Genomic DNA, 19,202 nt, shown 5'->3' with positions numbered 1-19,202 from the left:
TCACTTGCACCCCAGTGAGAGGGAGAGCATCAGTGACAGCAAAGGGATGGGGGAACCCAAGTGCTGCTGACTCCAATGCCTCGATTTTCACTAAGAGACACACTCATGATCACAGTGGACACCCAACCCTAGAGACCAACGCTGTGGCACTGACAGCTTGTCTATTTGTTTGTATAATGCTGTAGAACATTATATAATGAGGAACTGGAGGAACCTGTCACATCAGGAAAAGTCCCAGCAATCCTCTGCTGTGTCCCTCTCACAGCCAGCCTGAGGACAAGCAGGATTTAAACAACTTATGTTTTAAATGAAGGACACGGAACTGTCTGCTAAATCTGTATGGGCAGCTGTGCATCTGTTGCCACAGATGTATATGTAAACTTCCAGCTCAATCCTTTTCCCCAGGACCATCTGTGCCAACCCCCAGGGCTCAAGAGATTTAATAGATTCCCTGCTCTAGCTCTCAGCAGGTGAAGTGGAAGCATGCAGGTACAAATCCTGCCAGGAATAAGTGGAAAATGATTGTGGCCCTTCATTTCAGCATGTCACTGGAGGCACGTCAGCGGAAGACAGGGGTGGCAGAGCAGGTACAAGGACAGACACGTTATCTCCTGAGCTCACACCACAGGTAGTTCCAAGGCACAAGCAGATCTGCTAGAAAAGCAGGAACCTCACAGCATGGACACAGTGATCCAAGCCTGGCATGCAGTACCTGAAAGTTGCCGAGGAGAGTCATCCCAAAAGAGGCCAAGCACAATGCCACCAGGCCGCTGACATTCAGCCAAGGGTTTAGCACCTTGGGCTTCAGCTGTATGAAGCGCAGGACAGCCACGACAAGCGCTGAGGAGGAAACAGAATGCAAGGGGCATCATTAAGTAGAACATGCTGCAGTAACCACCTGGCCACGGGCTCACAGACCCCTTGTCCTCTTTCCATCCAGACAGGAGAGCTCACTGCAGGCTGGCTAGCTTAGTGCTTCTGCACGGCTCACCCAGCTTAGTCGTAGATGAGATTAAGCACAGGAAGCATTTCTCTCGTAATCCAGTTACGCCGAGCTCCCATGCTTCCTTTTCTCATGATGTTCTTGTCTAGGAGCGGGGTGGCAAATTTTCTAGGGGAAAGAAGAACACCTTCCTATTTGCCTGTGGAGCTCCCAGCACAGGGTCTATCACATCCACACCAGACATTCACACTGCGGCAGCTGGGCTTGTCTCAAGATATGTCAAACCCCACCTGTACTAGAAAACATATGAACAGCACATAGGTATTTCTGCAGGTTTTACCATGATGCCCACTGCCTCTTCTTCTCCTCAGGAACAAGTTGCTGGTGCCACAAATGTAAGCCGAAATATTGCACTGATTTTCTGCAAAGACTGGAAGAGCAGCCCTTCCAAACTTAACCAAAGCACTATGATATGATATATGATACATGATTTACCATATGACTTAACACCAGGAGATATTCACATTGCATATTCTTGCCCTCCCTAGGGAATGCTGCACAGAACAACAAAGAAAGCCAGGCAATCAGTTGTCCTTCAGATGGGATCCAAAACAGTACTAAAAAGCCCTTCTTGTTATCTGACACAACACTGGCTGGTTTCAGCTCTAATTGAGCTTTGGCCTTTTGTATCTTCTCCCTGCATATACAAACCACAGCTCTGTAGTCTTCCTATGAAGCCTGACCTTGCTTCCAGAGACCACACAATTTATTTTTCCTCTTGAGGAGGAGTTCCCTGTTCAGCCAAGCTGGTCTCCTGCCCCGCTTGCTTGACTTTGACACGGGAATTGCCTGCTCCTGTGCTTCTAAAAGGTGGTTCTTAATAACTGGCCAGCACCTGTGGACTCCTAAGCCCTCAAAAGCAAAATCCCAGAGTACTCTGCTAAATAGCTCCCTGAACAGCTTAAAGTTTGCTTTCTTGAAATCCATGGTAGCAGCTCTGCTGTCCTTTTTCCCTCATTACACCAAAAATTTCAAACTCAACAATTTCATGATCACTGTGGCCAAGACAGCCACCTACCATCACATCTCCCACAACACATTTGCAAGTCTGAAGGTTTCCTGGTTATATTTCTTCTTGCAATGTGGAAAAGCAGCACCGAAAGCGTCCAGTACAGCTTAGCTTCAAAAAGCTCCATGTCTTTTATTTGCCTGCTCTTCTTCAGACCAGCTGCTGCCCTCACACTCATATGACTGCTATCCCCACGTCCTCCCAGTTCACACAGTGAGTGAGCATCAAGCCAATTCCTGCCCTTTCCTGAAGCCCATGGGCTCAAAAGGGCTTGGTGCAGGTCCCCAGAGGCTGCTCGAACAGTGATCTGCAGAAATGGAGCTTTACCTGGGAGCAGCTAAAAAGGCAGGTGTGTGTTCACTCCTGGCAAACAGCCACCTTAATGTAAGCAGTAGCATGCTATGCACGTGTCCTTTGAAGTGGTTTGGGGGTCAGAAATTTAAATTGTATCATCACAATCACCTTGCACTGGGTGTCAAATAAAATGTGTGCAAGACCCTGCCTTAGCACAAACTGGAGCCAGAATGATTTCTGCTAATTGAGATCCTGGCTCAACATGTAAATCAAGATCTGAATTTGAAACAAAACCATATATGGAAACAAAATGTAAGGATGCCTAAACTGCTTAAAATCCACTCTGAAGTGATACTTGAAAATAAGAAAGTTCATGTCAAAGTTCATAATTAAACATATTTTACTGTGTTTTACGTCCCAAACCTCATTTTCATTATGTCTGGTTAAGATTGTTATAGTATCTTACTCATACATGTACAGGTCTGGATTAATTCCAAAGCCCAACTCAAACGAATTTCCCAGGTTTCCGAAAAAAAAAAACCCACATCATGCCTTTCACAGGCAGTAGGGGTGGAACTCACACTTCAAGAGAATAGCTCAGAGTAAAACTGAGAGCACAATAAATCACCCTATATAGGAAAAGATAAATGCCAGTACTACTAAAGAAGACCAAATCAAGGTTAAAATAATGAGTTATCTGCCATTTAAGTTGGGGATAATTTGTTCAAAAAACATAAAGGTGAAGGTAACAAACAGTTTTAAGAACCAAACGCAGACATATTTTTTCAAGTATTTGTACTTTTCAGATATTTCTTCTCTTTGCGGTGTTTCCCTCTTACTTCCACTGCTGGAAAATGCCAGTAAACCTCCACAGATTTAGTAAGAGAATTTAGGAAGGGGCAGGGGGGCCTTCATCAGAGATTAGACTTTGCATAATAAGTTGCTGCATTTGCCAGTATTCCCATGCCATTATCTCACATTCACAGCACGTAACAAAATCCCACCATGCAATGAAAAACAGTCACACAGATTCAAGGCTAAAATGAGACAACTAAAAACATTAGAATAAACCAGAAACCAATGAAGTTCAAATCCATCCAGCTTCATTCTGTCTTTCTACAAATGAAGACAAAATAGTACTGGCTTAGTAAGTAGTAATAGCAGTTTAAAGGATTTCATATCATCAGATCCAAGAACAATATGTACAGGATATTACTTATGTTTCAGTGACTTCTTAAATTATGAGAGAAGGAAACATTGCCTGTGTGGTTCCTACCTAGAAATGCCGCCATGTTCATGACTTGGCTAAACACGCAGCTTGCAGGAGGTGCGTCACCTGCAATACTTGGAAAATATAAAGCGTATCATTGTAACTCTAGGATGGCAAAGACACATAAATAACAACCATTCGTGAGAACAATAATTGCAGAAAATTAATCACTTACCTTATATAAGGTGGTCTTTTGGAATCAGGTTTCCTACAAGACATAAATGCATAGGAACCAAGATTCAAGATTTTCTCTCCCATTTAGGTTTTGTTGGTTTATTATTTTAAAGAAACAAGTGATTGAAAGTAAAGCTCACAACCAGCTCTTACCTATTTGGTACATTTAGTGGGAGAATTTTGTTATCTTCCACTGCTATAAAATAGCTGCCAGGGAAAAGAAGAAGGAAAAAAAATGAAAACAGTGTCAAACTTCATCCTAGCTTCAATTCCAAATATCAAATATCCAAATACCATTACGTGCCTCAAAGTCCACTGGCAGGACTTGCTGGAGGCACCCTGTGTCTTTCTCTGCTCAAGCAGGCAGTTTTCCTCACTTTCCAGCCCAACTATGCACCTCCTTTTGTGTTGCATCTGTTTTGTACGGTCAGGTGGACAAACGGGGTCACTGAACTAAGCTGCCTTAAAAATAACCACCCAGGGGAATGTTTTCATTTTTAATCTGAATTATTTGATTCATCTGGTTCACCATGCTCCCCGGCACTGCAAAAGCTGTTGGGATGCAAATAGAGGGGATGGGACAAGAACAACCAGCAATAAGGGCCACACAAATGGCTTAAGCTGAAAAACAACATCCACAGACCATGGCCAAAGCAATAGCCTACAATACAGCTGCTTCTCAGGCCAAGCATAGCTGCTGATTGCACATTTATCACTCCCAAATTCATGCTGCAGTCATTTGCCTGCAAGCTTGGGGAAAGCCCAGCTCAGGGAAATGAAAGTCTTGTGTGCATTTTGGTAAGAAGCGTCAGTGAGAAAGTGAGGTGTCAGTGTTAATCCACTGGCAGGTTGTCAGTGTGGTGCTGAATGCTGCAGATTTTGAGTTTGCATCCCAAAGTAGGGCCTAAACTTTGCTGAGTCATTTAAAGAAAAGGCTGTGAAGGAGAATTTTTGCATTTTTGCCTGCCTCTTTTCAGGCAGGTCCCAGTAACATGTGGCAGGAAGAAGGCAAAGTGAGAATCTTTGCCTGGGGAGCCCAGAAAATCGGGGATAAAAATGTGATCCTCCAAACCCTGAACTGGCACAGATTGGCCATCCTCATGTGCCTTCCCAGCCCCACAGTAACTTGAGGACAGAGCATTCCTAAAAGACTCTCCCTACAGAGGCAGCCCACACCATAGTGGTACTTCTAACTGCCTCAGCCTAATTTGCTCTTCCAAATAACCAGCAAGTGGGAACTTACACTATCCATAATCCGGCTGATGTAAACAGGGTAAACACAAGAGGTAAAAACATCCACACGCTGCATTTCTTCCCATCCATACCTGCTAGAAACAAAGAACAAAGTAAAAACAAAGGAAAGAGGGCACAGGTACTGACCCCACTCTGTCCCCCTCTTTTGAAAGCAGGAAGAACATCCACACAGCAGATGTTGAAGCACCCCGAGATCAAGCTCGTAATGGCCAGGCAGCAGGTGATGCAAACTTTTCACACAGTCATTATTAGCAAAAGGGGTTAAGCTGCTGCACACAGGCAGCATCATCTGCACCGTGCATAAAAACCAAGGCACAAAGAGCCTGCGGCAAGGGGGAAGACTTTTCAGACACACCTACAGAATTTGGGTGGTTTTCAAAGTATTTTTCTTAAACACTTTGCTCAAGGTCACACCACAAGACCCACAGCCCTAATTCCCTGCTGCTTCCCCATAGGCACAAGGCGAGGCCGCTTCCTTGCTGGGATCATTACCAATTCCACACACGCTGCCGCAGCAAAGCCTGCAGCACGAAGGGAGAAAGATGCATGTGCTGTCTCATCTCCACAAAGCACACGACCAGCTTTGATCCTGGCCACAACAATCAGCTAAAAATAGCATTTGGCTGCACCCAGAGTGGAGCCACGCTTGAGTGCCGGTACCCAGAGCACTGTCAGGACCAAAGCGTTACAAACAGGATCCATTCCTGGCATGTAGACGCTGTGAAATCCTGTGCGGGGTGTTAAGGATGCTGCGTACAGCACCTCCTGAGGAAGCATTTGTCCTTCAGGCAAGATCACACTGGATGAGCATCTGAGATGTCGAGGCTGTCCTTGTAACACATGCAGTTCAGAAATGCTACTGTTTTGCTGTGCTGTGGACACAGAATCTCCTGTGTCTCCCTGTGAGTTCTTTGACAATGGATCAAACACTTCCTCATGCTCTGTCCTCCTCTGTAAATATTCCTCCAGGCACCAACACAGCCAAGAAATACAGACAGAGAGCAAACAAGGCAAGGCTCCCTGCTCCAGCGCCTGCTCTCCTTTTACCAGGGCAGCAGCACCTGTGTCCCTGTGCTCTGCTTCCTCCTCCTTCCCATAGCCTGCTGCAGGGCAGGCGTCTCCTGGGGTCACCGAGGTCCCCATAGGACAGGGAGGCACCCCACGGTGTTGGGGTAGCTCAAACATGACGGCCCTTCACTAGAGCCTGCTTGTGTCTGCAGCTCAGGTCTTTAAAGCAATGATTCATTCCTTTGCTCCAGAGAATCATAGAATAGTTTGGGTTGGAAGGGACCTTCAAAGCTCATCTGGTCCAACCCCTCTGCCACGAGCAGGGCCATCTTCAACCAGATCAGGTTGCTCAGAGCCCTGTCCAGCCTGGCCTGGGATGTCTCCATGGAGGGGCATCCACCACCTCTCTGGGCAACCTGGGCCAGTGTTTCACCACCCTCAGTGTAAAAAATTTCTTCCTCATGTCTAGCCTGAATCCTCCCCTCCTTCAGTTTAAAATCATCACCCCTTGTCATATTGTAACAGCTCCTGCTAAAAAGAAGAAAGCACCCGCATTGTCTTCCTCCCCTTCTCAGCTCCCCTGGTCTCCCTACATCTCACCTGCAGCACAAGAGCCATGGTCTTTCTGGGCTGCTGCCCTGCTCTCTCCCCTCTGAGGACCTGCAGAAGACAGTAAGCACTTTCACCACCATGCAGCCAGCCTTCAACTCACTGTCCTGACAAGACAGCCCCAGGCTGCAAAGGGAACACTAGGTGGACACTGCTTGGGGCCCCAGCCACTGCCTACTGCCCTGTCCCATGGCGGCAGATGCTGGAAGAGTCAAGGTGAGGCTCCCCAGACTCACGTTTGCCCTCACTACAGGTCAGCTGTCCCATCTTCCCTGCCCATCGCCTGTCAGAAGTACAAAACAACATCCCTGCAGTACCCTGAGCCACACCACACTTGCACAAAACCACAAGACCATGATCTGGTGCTGTCTCTATGGTTAGTCTTGATTGAGGCTGGTTCACAAACCTTAAAAGACAGAAACGCAATCATATAACGTCTCTTACCTGGCCTGGGAAGAGAGGGAATTGCAGACATGGAGCATAAAATGATGCAAGTATTAAATATGCCAATTTAACAAGCAGCCAGCTCCAGTATATATACAGATCTTTAGGATGGTGTAAAGGATCAGAAGAAATTCTCAATGAGAGCAGTCTAGATTTCTCCACCCACCTTATCTCTGTCCCTCTCCTCCTGCACAGGAGACACAAAGGGTTTCACAGCTCTGTTCCCGCAGTTTCCTGCTCCCATTTTGGTTGAAAGGGAGCAGCCAGGTAATCAAAGAATACAATCATAGAATCATTTGGGTTGGAAGAGACCCTCAAGATCACTGAGTCCAACCATTAACCTAACTCTGACACTAGACCATACCCCTAAGAACCTCATCTACATGTCTTTTAAACCCCTCCAGGGATGGTGAGTCAACCACTTCCGTGGGCAGCCTGTTCCAATGCCTGACAACCCTTTCATGAATAAACTTTTTCCTAATACTCAATCTGAAACTACCCTGGCGCAACTTGAGGCCATTTCCTCTCATCCTATCGCTTGTTACTTAGGAAAGGAGACCAACACCCTCAGCCCGTGTTTCCTCTGCAAGGTAATTGCTGCTCATGCAGCACTCAACTCTTCCCCACAGTGGTGGATGGTCTAAGCCATGGTAACACAATTCTTTCAGGTCACAGGATGGCACATCTTATTGCTTACCCTTCCACTTCAGAAAAGTAAAAAGGATTCATTTATGCAATAAAAGCAAATACTAGCAATAACACTTGTCTTCATTAACAGGTTGCCACAGCTCCTCTGCTTTCCAGCGTGCCTCCCAGCTATGAAACCACAGCCTGTGTAAGCTATTTCAGCACTGTCGTGCAGAGAGGGAGGTGGCACGGGGCTTTTCCCCAGGCAGAGAGCACTGGGATAGGAACTTGATGGGGAAATAGGAAAATGCTGTCCAAATAACCATTACTCTGTGCAGAGCTCTGCAATGGAGCGAGGGCAGGACCGGTGCTCAGCCTCACCAAAGTCAGTGCAACACGGCTTTGGATTCGCTCTCTTGGAAAACAGCCCTGTGTTTCATATTCAGTGTGCCATGCAGAGCCCCCTTCTACTGACCACTAACAGAAAATGACATCTGAAATCACTGTATATTAAATGAGTGACAAGCGCAGAGCGCAGAGTCCCAGTGGGAAGCCAGGTCCGCTGTTCAGAGAAACACTGAACTGTTCCATTTCAGCTGGTTAAAAACAAACACCCAGAGACCATCACCCCAACATGCCTCTCATCACAGCCAAGGAAGGGCAGCACCCCCAGGGGGCATAACAACCACTTGCATGGGGCCAGGTCTCCACCAGAGCTCAGCGCAGCCAGGACTGGACCTTTTCAAAAATAAGCACCCTGCATCAGGCCAGCCAGCCTCGCAGGGTGCCGAGCCCTGTGCAAGCCTGCCTCTTACACAAGGCACCAAGAACCGACTGGGAAAGGATGCTGCCGCTAAGCGCCCTGCTCTGATGGGCTCCGTGCCAAGGCATGGGTGTGGGACAGCATGAGCAAGTGGCATCTGGCACATCCTCAGGAGGGCAGAGGGGAAATGGCTGGACCAGTGGCATTGCTGGCCCCTGCCAGCCCACGCAGGAGGAGTGCGCCACCTGCATCTCACTGATGAAATACCAAAGCAGGAAAGAAGGGTCCCTTTCCTCCAGGTCCCCAAATGGCAACATCCTTTAATGCTGTCCATTGGTACATCCTACAAATGCTTGAAGATGTTCAGAGAGCCCTATGGGGGCAGAGGATGGTTTAAAACCAGGATTCAGCTTCTGAGCATTTCTCATTTACTCTCTGCTGTGTTATTCAGGTACCAGGAACAAAATTACACGTAACCTCCCTTCCAAAGGAGAAACCCCAGCATGTGCCAAGCCTACCTAGCTTTGCACTGGTGTTCAGCAGATATCATTCTCAGCAGTTACCTCTGGGTTAACCTGTCCCTTTCACGCATGGCCCCAATGTTTGTGTTTTCAAGCTGGGAGACCCTCGCGCATGCAATGACCAGCACCTTCACCAGCAGCCAGGAACAAGAGACTGAGGAACCCAACCGACAGCCTCCCCTGCAGCACCATGGCTGTTGAGCCAAAATAAAATGCCAAGAGAGACAGGAAAAATAGCCTAAATTCTCCATGGGAAATGTAGAAACAATTTCTCTGACAGTTAATAGCTCCACAGGGATGACACAAAGCCAACCTTCCCCTCCACAGCTCTGTTCTGCATTGTTGCTGTGACCAATAATGCCTACTCTGAGCAGCCAACTCCAGACAGTGACAACAGCCATCAGCACCGGCCTGTGTTTTCTCAAATAAACGTACCACGTCCAGGAGGCAGTTGATAATGGCAAACATCCATTCATCTTCAGTTTTAAGGCTTGCATGGGAAGGCGTCCGGTGTCAAAAAGCCCTCATGGTGCAATGGATTCACAAGGCTAATACAAATGAGTAGCTGACTGCAGCCTGCCTTCCCAAAAGCATATTCCCTGGTTTTCCAGTCCCTCTTGGCTCCTGGTCTCACACCAGCATTGCAAAAACCCCAGTGAGGAACACTCCTGCTGCCAGCTCTCATGGGTTCAGGTGCAGAACTGCAAAGCGTTTCGCATTAGCACTGCCAGAGGGTGTGTCTTGAGAATTCATCTCAATGCAGGCTTTCTCCATTGCCTCCATTCCCATTTATATGTCTAAATCTGCTCAGACAATCAGCTGTTTGCTCTGTTTTTATTACCATTGCCCCACTACACCCCCTCAACCAATTAAGCTCCTATTCCTCTAATGTACGCACTTCAATTACCGCAGGCAGCTCACCAAACATATACTGCTGCTTGCACAAGGTTTATTTAATGTAAGTATCTTAATTTCATCTGCAAAGCGAAGTTACAGGCTCTTCCTGAAGTTGCTTTGGCCAGAGGACCCAAATGTAAGGAAGGACAAAATTACTACATTAACACAGTCGTATATCTTTATTTTTAAGACTAGAGCATGCAAATGCATTGCAAGAGCCCGTATAGAAGCTGCATAATAAGCCAGAGCAATGCTCCTGCATTTCACAGCGCTGGGCCATCGAGTCTTTTCAGAGAACAGGTACAGAGCCAGAAGCACTGGGAAAAGGAGAAAGTTGTTCAAATCATTCAACAAGTCATAAAGAATTGCTGCCAGTCAGCAACAAAGGGGAACAAACACAATTTGTCTTTTGGGGGAGCCTGCTATAGCTCTCTGTTGCTTTTAAAAGCAAAAATAACCACAGTCACTTGATACCTAATCACTGGAACTGAATGGATACAAATCAGCACATTACAAAACCTGCCACCTACAAGCCATAGATGTGAACATAACAAAGCAGAGTGTTTTCAGGTTTATTTTAAGGTTCCAAGCTTGAGTGCACAATGAAAGAGAGAAAGCACGCCAGAGACTTGGAAGTACATAACTAAATAGCAGGTAACAGGAAAAGCAGCCATCCCCTCCATCAGCACGGTATGACACTCTGGTTGCTCCAGGTACCCATCTACTATCTCAAGGATGTGCAGTGCCCAAGTGCCATTTTCATTTATTTATATAAGAGAGGAATGAGAAAAGGTAAAAAAGACATCTCTGGGTTGTGCGTGGTGGAAGCAGGAGATGCTTCAGTAATCCTGCAATGATGTTGAGAGGCAATGCTTTCACCCAGGGAAACATCCGTTCATATTTCTTGTCTGATTTCATGAACTATAAATGCATTCAGCGTGCTAATGAAACACTCTGGCCAACACAAACCTAACAGAGATGGGAAAAGTGCACCAAAGGAATGAAACCTTCTAGTCAACAAAAAAACGGGGGCAGAAAAAGGCTGTATTGGCATCTGCTTGTCCATACTGTCACTCTTAGACCTCTCCAAGATTTTCCGGGGAGCTGTCTCCTGTGGTTGTGTAAAATTAATTCATTATCAATTCTGTAAATACAAACATTATGCTTTTCTTGAGTGCCTCGGTAAGAAGACTATGTGACTGACAGTATGTCAAACCCAGAGACACTCCTGCAGCCCTGCTGGGTCCCAAGGCCAGCGTCACCGCTCTGCACCCTGCTGTGCTTAACTGCCCTTGGAACACTGCTTCCTGCTGCTGCACAACCTTCGCCCTCAATCGCACGTAAGTACTTACAGGCCATTTAGGAAGCAGTGCCGAGCTGCTGTGTTACAGCCAGAGACGTCGCCTGTAAAAGCTTCTGCACTGAGTCTGCCTTTCTGGCATTTGGCGTTGTACAAACCAGGCGTGCTCTGCTTCAAGACCAGGCTCCTGGATGCTATAAAAGATAAAAGAAATACAGTCGGCCACCTTAGGACTAAAGGGGTGTTCTGCAGGCTTGGACAGCACTGTGCTCCCACATACCCACATCATCCCGCACTGACCTTCCCAATGTCCCACTTGTACCAGGAGCAGGGCTGGGGCAATCATAGCCCTCAGCCTCCAACATGCAAAGGAGACAGAGGGAGGAGCTAAGTAAGGCTGAAGGTAAGCATTCGGCTCCAAAAGAGCTGGGTCAGCAAGCTGGGAGCTGCCAGGGCTTACAGTGAGACCCACAGTAAGCTTAGGAGCACTGTGTTTTGTAGGCACGATGTGTTTCTTTGCCCCAAGGACTTTCAAGGAGGGTTCTTACGTTCTTAGGGACATGAGGTTCTTAGGGACATAGTTTAGTGACAGTGTTAGGTTAACGGTCGGACTTGATGATCTTGAGGGTCTCTTCCAACTAAAATGACTCTACAGTTCTAGGACTCCATTCTGCTTGGGAGCTCCCACTGCAAGATCCAGCCCCTTTGGCTCCCTACAACCTCAGGAGCTGCACGAGCCAGTCCCAGCGAAACCCCAAAGTGGAGAGCTGCTAAAAAATGAGGAGGGCTATTTACCTCCTTATAAAAGAAAAGACAGCAAAGCTCTCCCTGCTTCAGCTATGCTGTGAGGAAAGAGCCTCTGAAACCATCTCTTTGGTCTGCCAACAATACACAAATGCTGGCTGATGTTGTGGCAAAGCCCAGAAAGCCTGAGGCATCACGCAGACAGGCTGTCCAGTAACCATCCTCCACCTTAACCACCCCAACCTAGTGACCACTGCCTGAACCAGCAATGAACAGAACAAGTGTTTCTTCTCCCACAGGGTACAGTGATCTCAACGGTGTATTAACAGATTGATAGAGGTCTGCAGAGGTGTTTTGTTGGCTCCTCAGTTCCAGAAACATGAATGCCTTCAAGCACTTCCAATGTGCAGGAGCAAGCAAAGGCAAGACACACTTTATGACAGAAGGGGGCAGGAAGCCTGCTGGAAAGGATTGTCTCATTATTGGGAAAACAACGTAAGTATTGGGAGGGGCAAAGAACATGCAACAGGGAGGTGAAGCCTGGCAAAGAAAAAGACATATGCTGTGTGGACTTAACAGGCAGCTTTGAAGGTAAGGAAAGACAGACTAAGCCTGGCACTTGCAGAGCAGACTTTGCAGAGCAGTTATTCCTGGTTATATTGTCACCTTCTCCTGTATTTTATGGATTAGATAGTGCATGCCCTGGCAGGCCAGAGCAGTGCCAGGTTTCCCTCCCTTTGTTACCCTGCCACTGCTTTTTTCCCACACAAACACAAAACATAAATTCAAGCCGCAGAGCTTCCCGTGCAGTGTAAGCAAGGCTTTTCCCACCTGTTCACCTTGTCTTTCACCTCTCTTGGCCCTTCCACCCCTCTTTTACCCACTGTTTGGAAGCATGAGCTCCTTTCTTCACTGCATTTTGCAGCTCCACACTTCTGAAGAAATGTGCACTGTCCCCAGAGCAGCATTTCCTTCAGTTACACCAGCGGGCACCACTAGCAGAAGCGTAAATACCAAGCACTTGTCAGCCATGGGGAAAACACCCAAGGCCTTTGACATTTTAGGGAGTGTGACATAGCACAGTGAGCCTGCTCAGCACTGTTTACCCTCACCAACCTCTTCAGCCTCAGACTGTGCCTCCTCTGCTACTCACGAGGCAGAGATCCTTGTCCCCTTGTACTAACAAGCAAAGCACCAGAAAAGCTGCAGCAAGATGATGGGTCACAGTATCACCTACAAGGAATGGATGTGCAGAACCCATGGCTTGGCTCTTGTCATTACTCTGGCATAGAGGTTGTCAAGGGTACAAACTACCACATCAGTCTTTTGGCTCCATTTAGACCTGTGGAGATCATGTGCCCTGAGACAAACATATGGTAAGCAATCATACAAAGGTGTTTCTGTGGTGTTCATCACTGCCTCACCAGCATTCCTTATTTGTAGGAACTAGTTATGTTTATTTACCAGTCTCCCGGACTGCTACAACCACAACTTGCTGTTTGCAGGGTACTCAGGTGAGCTACAGGAGGAAGGTGCCACACATGTCTCACTTCATGCAAACCTGTTGCAAACACAACACACAGAGTGGACCAGGGAACAGCCTCCACCTGTTAAACAGGGGCCAAGTCTGCTGTGACCAGCCTCTCCATCATGTCCAGAGGGCTTAAAACTTTTGCTGTCTTTTGAAATATTTTCAGAGACAGACTTTCCTGTAGTGCAGGAGACTTCTAAGAGTATTCAGCTGGGCTAAGACCACCTCATGGAGGCTCTCCCTGGCAAAGCTGTTGCGATCTCCAGGGGCTTGGCCAGGTAAAGTCCACTCCTGTAGTGCCAAACCCGATGGGCCATGGCTCTTCTGGCTCAGGCTGGAGAAAACGGGATGACCGTGCCATCACTGCTAATCCCAGGGCTTCCTCATGGGGAACAGGAAAGAAGAAAGGGACATCAGAAGTTCCTTCCCCAACTACCTAGATCTGCCCCAGCTCACGAAATCCAGAGGAGGTCACTGGCACTCCAGCCACCATTGCAGCAGGCTGGCCCAAGTCCCCCAGGCTTGCCTGGACCTCTCCTCGTGGCACCAGGGAGCCCCTTGCTCTCCCCTCCCATGGCCCTTGCCCAACAGTGGTCCTGAGGCAACCATGCCGCCTGTTCCATGGGGGAGCACAGCCCAGCAGCTCCTTAGTGCTAAGGAGGAGGAGGCCTCTGCTTTCCTGTGTGGCGGGCAGGGTGGAGAGCCGGCTTATCTGCTGTCCTGCACATGGGGCCAGCCCTCCCCAAGGGAGCCAGGTCTGTATGCCTGCCAAAAGCAAATACCTCTCGACTGAGCAAACAGCACTCTTGCAGAGAACCTGCTGCTCCAGCAGGCACCTCTCCCTTGCAGGCATGACCATCCAGCAGCAACTGCAGCATCAAAAATGTGCATTAAACCCCATGCAAGGTAATCTATAGCTGTTTTTACAATTCCTTTAATGGCTTTTGAGGCTTCATCAGTCTGCTTTTCCTCTCCTCCCTCCTCCCATTCACTCCACCCTTCTCTCCCACCCGTTCCCAGTGTGATTCCCTTTTACCCCCCTCAACCCACCATCACCCCTGCACCTCAGGTGACCACATCTGCAACGTGCGGGGACCCAAGACAAGAGAAGCTAGGCAACTGGAGGCCTTTGCAAGTCTCCCTGAGGCAGCAAAAAAATCATTATTCCCATTTTAGACAATGGGGCTAGTGAGTTGCTTGCCCAGAGGCCACAGGGGAAATCGGTGGCACAAAGGAGCCAAGCCCACAGCACCAGCTTCCTCACTTGCCAGCCATCCCCCCTCCCTGTTTATTTCTCCCAATATATTGCTTAGGATCATCTCTCTCGTTTCCCACAGACCTTTCTCTGCTGCTTTGCTCCCACTTATCCTGCAATCAGGGCTCATTTCAGCTTGGACCGCAAGATTGGGACCTTAAAGTGCCTTTTGTTGGGCCAAACCGCAATCAATCTCAGGCTTCCTGGAAATGGCTGGGGGAGGAGAGGAAACTGGGGACATACTATTTCTTCCAAGAAAAAAACAATTGAACACATTGCTGTTCATACAAGCGCACATCCCTGCTCTGCATCCAAAAAGCAAACACCGCAGCACAAAGAATCTTAAAAGGGGAAATGAAACAACAGCACTGACTTCCACAAACCAGGCTCAGAAAATGCTGACAGCTGAGCACCAAGAACAGCACAAGAAAATAATTGAACTTTTAACAGTACAACAGTGAAAACAGGAGCCAGATGTTTGTCAAGCAAATATGAGTCCCCATTCTTTACCCTGTTGCCCAAAGGCAGAAAGTCATCAAGTCCCCTTCTTTCAGGCAGTTGTATCCACTTGAGCAAGACACAACAGGCAGTCAATCTGTTGGGATATACCTTTCAAACAATTCCCTCCTCCATATTGAGCTGCTATTCATCATTAACCACACATGTATACGTCGCTATGGCATCAGGACTGTGTGAATGTTGGCCAGACAATCCTTAAGGTCACTTTCCTGAGATGCTTTGTTTAAACAAAAAATAACAAAACACCACAACAGAAGGGAAGGTTGGCTCAGAATTTCTCCAAGCTTTTATAGTCCGAGGACTCTGAATCAAAGGTCTGTCACAAGCACGCTGCTGTAAGAAAAAACTAAGACAGATCCCAAGTGACCCCATCATCACCCTGGGACAGTGGCACCCAGCACAGGCTTGTGTCTGTCAGATGCCGGATCTTGCCCTTCCTTCCCTGAGGGACCACAGCAGGCTGAATGGCATTCCTCAAAATCTCTTCCCCTCCTGGGACTTTATGGGGACACAGCCCATGTGTCAGGGATCTCGACAGGATCTGGGGAAGACAGGACCTGTCCCACTCCACAGCCTCAACCCAGGTGAGCTTCTCCACAGCTCCCTGTGCAAAGAGGGCTGGCAGCAAGCTGGGAGATGGTCCTGCTGAGCTCTATCATCATTACCATCATCACATCCCTCACCCCTGAAAGGATGCCACAGAGGGGCTCACAGGCAAGAAGGACTCCGAAATCATGATCTAGACCTCTCCCATAGCTAGGTCCTTCAGGCCCTGAGTCAAGCGGCTCTAGTTGTCTTATCTACCTTGGGTCAACCTGCCGTCAATCAGCCAGCTCCGGGACGGACGGCACCGGGATTTCAGCTCCCCCCGAGCACTGCAGCACCTGCGGTGCCCCGCCGGGCCAGTGCCCGCTGCCGGTCGCCGCGGAGGGCAGCGCAGCCCCCCGGCACCCCGCGGCGGAGATCGCTCTCCCGCGGGGCTGCCCGACCGCCCCAAGGACCGGGGGAGGGCTGCGACAGGGCAAGGGGGAGTGACAAAGCGCGGAGGGGGTGTTGCGACAGGGCGGCGACAGCGCGACTGACGGCGGCGGGGGAGGCTGCGGGGGGTCTCGCGCTCCCAACGGTCGCCGCGTGGGGGGGGAGGGTCTCGCGCTCCCAACGGCCGTTCCGGCCGCGGCGGGGCGGCTGTTACCTGCGGGCGGCTCCGGCAGCGGCTCCGGCGGCGGCGATCGGGCTGGGCCGGGGCCGGGGAGGCGGCACGGCGTCGCCCCCGCCCCGCCCCGGACGGGCGGGGATTGCAGCCGCAGCCACGGTGGCTCGGAGCGGCTGTGAGCGGCCCCGGGGCTCCGCGGAGCCGGGCGGCGGTAGAACCCGCCGTGCCAGGACCGCTGGTTCCGGGGTGGTGGGGAGCGAACGCAGCCTCTGCGGGGTGCTCAGAGCAGCCCTTCAGCACGGCTGGTCCTCGGCGGCCCGATCTCTGCCCAAACCGAGCCCTTTATGTTGATAAATATCTCACGGGTGGGTGTCAAGAGGATGGACCAGACTCCTTCCAGTGGCGCCCAACAACAGGATGAGGGGCAGCGGGCACAGACTGAAGCATCGGAGGTTCCATCTAAACATGAGGAGAAAGTTCTTTCCTTTGAGGGTGCCAGAGCCCTGGAACAGGCTGCCCAGAGAGGTTGTGGAGTCTCCTTCTCTGGAGACATTCAAAACCAGCCTGAACGCATTTGTGCATGATCCACTCTGGTGACCCTGCTTTAGCAGGGAGGGTGGACTAGATGATCTCCAGAGGTCCCTTCCAATCCCAAGCACTCTGTGATTCTCTGATGCATTCTGTGCTCAGCCTCAGCCCCATCCATGGGGCCCTCGGGCTGCACCCTGTCCCTGGCACAGCCATGAGATGGGCTGTCAATTGGCTGTAAATCGGTTCCTTCTCTGTCCCCTTCCCCGCCCTCTCCCCCCAGTCCCAGCAGCACCTACTTGGCATGTGGTTCTGCCTTCTACTCCGAAGCCCCCAGAGACACTGAGGAGGGCTCACTGCCCCAAACCTGCAGCAACATCTTTGCAGTCTTCCTGGGAAGTGGCACCCACTCGCTGAATATTTTGGAAGAGCTGAAAGAAGCAGCTAACCAACAGCAAGAAACCCCAGGAATGGCCTAGGACAAGCTGTCCTCTTCCACCCTCTTTCCTACTGCATGATGAGTGTTGCAGTTTCCATAAAGCATTTCTGTGGTTGGAAGTTCAAGAGAAAACATTCCCAGCAGAACAGCTCGGCAATAACCATTTGGGAACACATCCTGGGGTGGAAGGATCTCTTCACTGTCTGTCAATTGCAGGATAGGATCAAGTCAACGTGAATGCTGCCACTTTTGTCTCATCTCGTGTCCCTCCCCACTCTCCCTGCCAGGATGCAGCATGACTGATGTTATTTGTTGACTGTTTCTTCCCCTAAAACCCAAATAAGGAGGGACCCAGTCAAAGTTGTGCCATGATGCTATCACTTACAAACCAACACAAGAGAGCAACCTGCCTAAATCCACACCAGCCCCCAGAAGAGAGCTGAGTTACACATTCACATCAGCAGTTTATCGGTATCTTATATGCTGTCTTTCTAGCAGCCAAGCAGCACTCCTTCTCCCTGCAGCTTTGACCCTCATGGCACACTTTGGAGAGATTTTGGGTCTTTGATCCCTGGGGATTACAAACCCCTCAAAGCACAGGTCCTCACAGCAAGCTTGCCACCAGCAGGTCTGCTGAGCCCTTACCAAAGTGGCCACGTCTCAGTGGTGGTGGCATTGCTAAGGGAGAAGACAGCTGCTCTTGGAGAAAGGCGACTGCTGCATGTGCTCCTAGGTGTTTTAAAGGCTGAGGGAGCTATTCTTAGAGGTGAAATAATGTTCTCCCTGCTCTGGTATTTCAAATCTTGTGTTATTCTGGACTAATAAATGGCTCCTTGCAGCATTAAAAAGCAACCCCACGAAATCCAGAGATCTCGGCCAGGTTTTCCCTCTGCATGCCCCTGCCCCATGGCACTGCCACCCAACAGAGCTGCAAGTCACAACAAGTGACTGCTGGGCACAGCTTTCTTAGACAAGGAAGTGCTATTGTCCCCACGTTACCGAGACAGTCCCCAAAATAACATGCCTGGAAAAAAATATGCTTGAAGTGTCAGCATTAGGCACATCCTTGACTGCCAGGCTTCCTGTGATAGCAAAAGTCAAGCAAACTCACTTTAAAAGTACCAGAGTAAAGGTAACAAAGGGGAGTTCAGTAACCTCTGGCTTTCAGCAGCCAAGGCTGAAGAAAACCTCCAGTGAAACAGGCGAGAAGTGACGGAGCTCAGCCTCAGTGATTTGGCCGAAAAGGAAAACCCAGCGACTAATCAGAAAGCGCCTTAGTCGCTTCACCTCTGCCGTCAGCCAAAGCTGGAAGGAAAACAATGCAGCATATGGGATTTTAAAGCGTTTTAATTTCTGGTAAACTCTGAGCATCTGAAACATTTTGTTCACAGGAGCTCTTTTTTGAGCAGATGGCATCCCTTCAAGTGCTGGAAAATACACAATGCTGACACGCCCACCAAAGACCAAGACCTTGCATAAGTTAAAACCCACAGCTTAAAAAAAAGGGCACAGACTGGGGACAGTAAGTGTGTGCTGGAGCCCAGCTAATGAGGGATGCGATGGAGGTGCAGGGAGGCACCCACAGTCCAGGAGTGGGTTTCTGTGGGCCCAGAGGGGTATTTCCTACAATTGCTTCTTCACGGGCTGACAGCCCCACACGGGGAGCAGCCCTTCTCCTGTGAACCTCATCCAGCAGCGTCCCCCATCAAGGGGCATGTGGGGGCAAAGGGAGGGAGGTGGGACATGTGGGCACGCTGCTTGTGAACTGCATCTCACAAGAATGTATCACTCATCTCCCTCTCAGTAACAACACGCATCCCAAAACCCGCTGCAAGCTTACCTTGACCTGCGGAAAGCATC

At 49.3% G+C, this 19,202-nt stretch overlaps 1 protein-coding gene across 5 annotated transcripts in view; it reads right to left on the bottom strand.

The window, feature by feature from the left end:
• TMEM150C (transmembrane protein 150C) overlaps positions 1-19,202 on the bottom strand; it is a 25,130-nt gene extending 5,928 nt beyond the window's left edge. Inside the window, exons 1-8 of one of the 5 annotated variants that reach the window (XM_065633130.1) lie at positions 19,183-19,202; positions 11,226-11,367; positions 6,613-6,672; positions 4,994-5,075; positions 3,904-3,957; positions 3,752-3,784; positions 3,583-3,650; positions 713-840 (exon numbers count right to left, since the gene is read on the bottom strand). In XM_065633130.1, the coding sequence (XP_065489202.1) occupies positions 713-840; positions 3,583-3,650; positions 3,752-3,784; positions 3,904-3,957; positions 4,994-5,075; positions 6,613-6,672; positions 11,226-11,232 (432 nt within the window). In that variant the 5' untranslated portion in view covers positions 11,233-11,367; positions 19,183-19,202. Of the gene's footprint in view, positions 1-712; positions 841-3,582; positions 3,651-3,751; positions 3,785-3,903; positions 3,958-4,993; positions 5,079-6,612; positions 6,673-11,225; positions 11,368-16,026; positions 16,199-16,414; positions 16,501-19,182 lie in introns of those variants that run through there. The other 4 variants (XM_065633128.1, XM_065633129.1, XM_065633131.1 and 1 more) reach the window with 4 other exon arrangements.

This window comes from Caloenas nicobarica, chromosome 4 (assembly GCF_036013445.1).
Source record: "Caloenas nicobarica isolate bCalNic1 chromosome 4, bCalNic1.hap1, whole genome shotgun sequence".
Taxonomy (NCBI): domain Eukaryota; kingdom Metazoa; phylum Chordata; class Aves; order Columbiformes; family Columbidae; genus Caloenas; species Caloenas nicobarica.
Note: the sequence above shows the minus strand (reverse complement) of the source record. Positions and strands in the feature narration are given on the sequence as shown.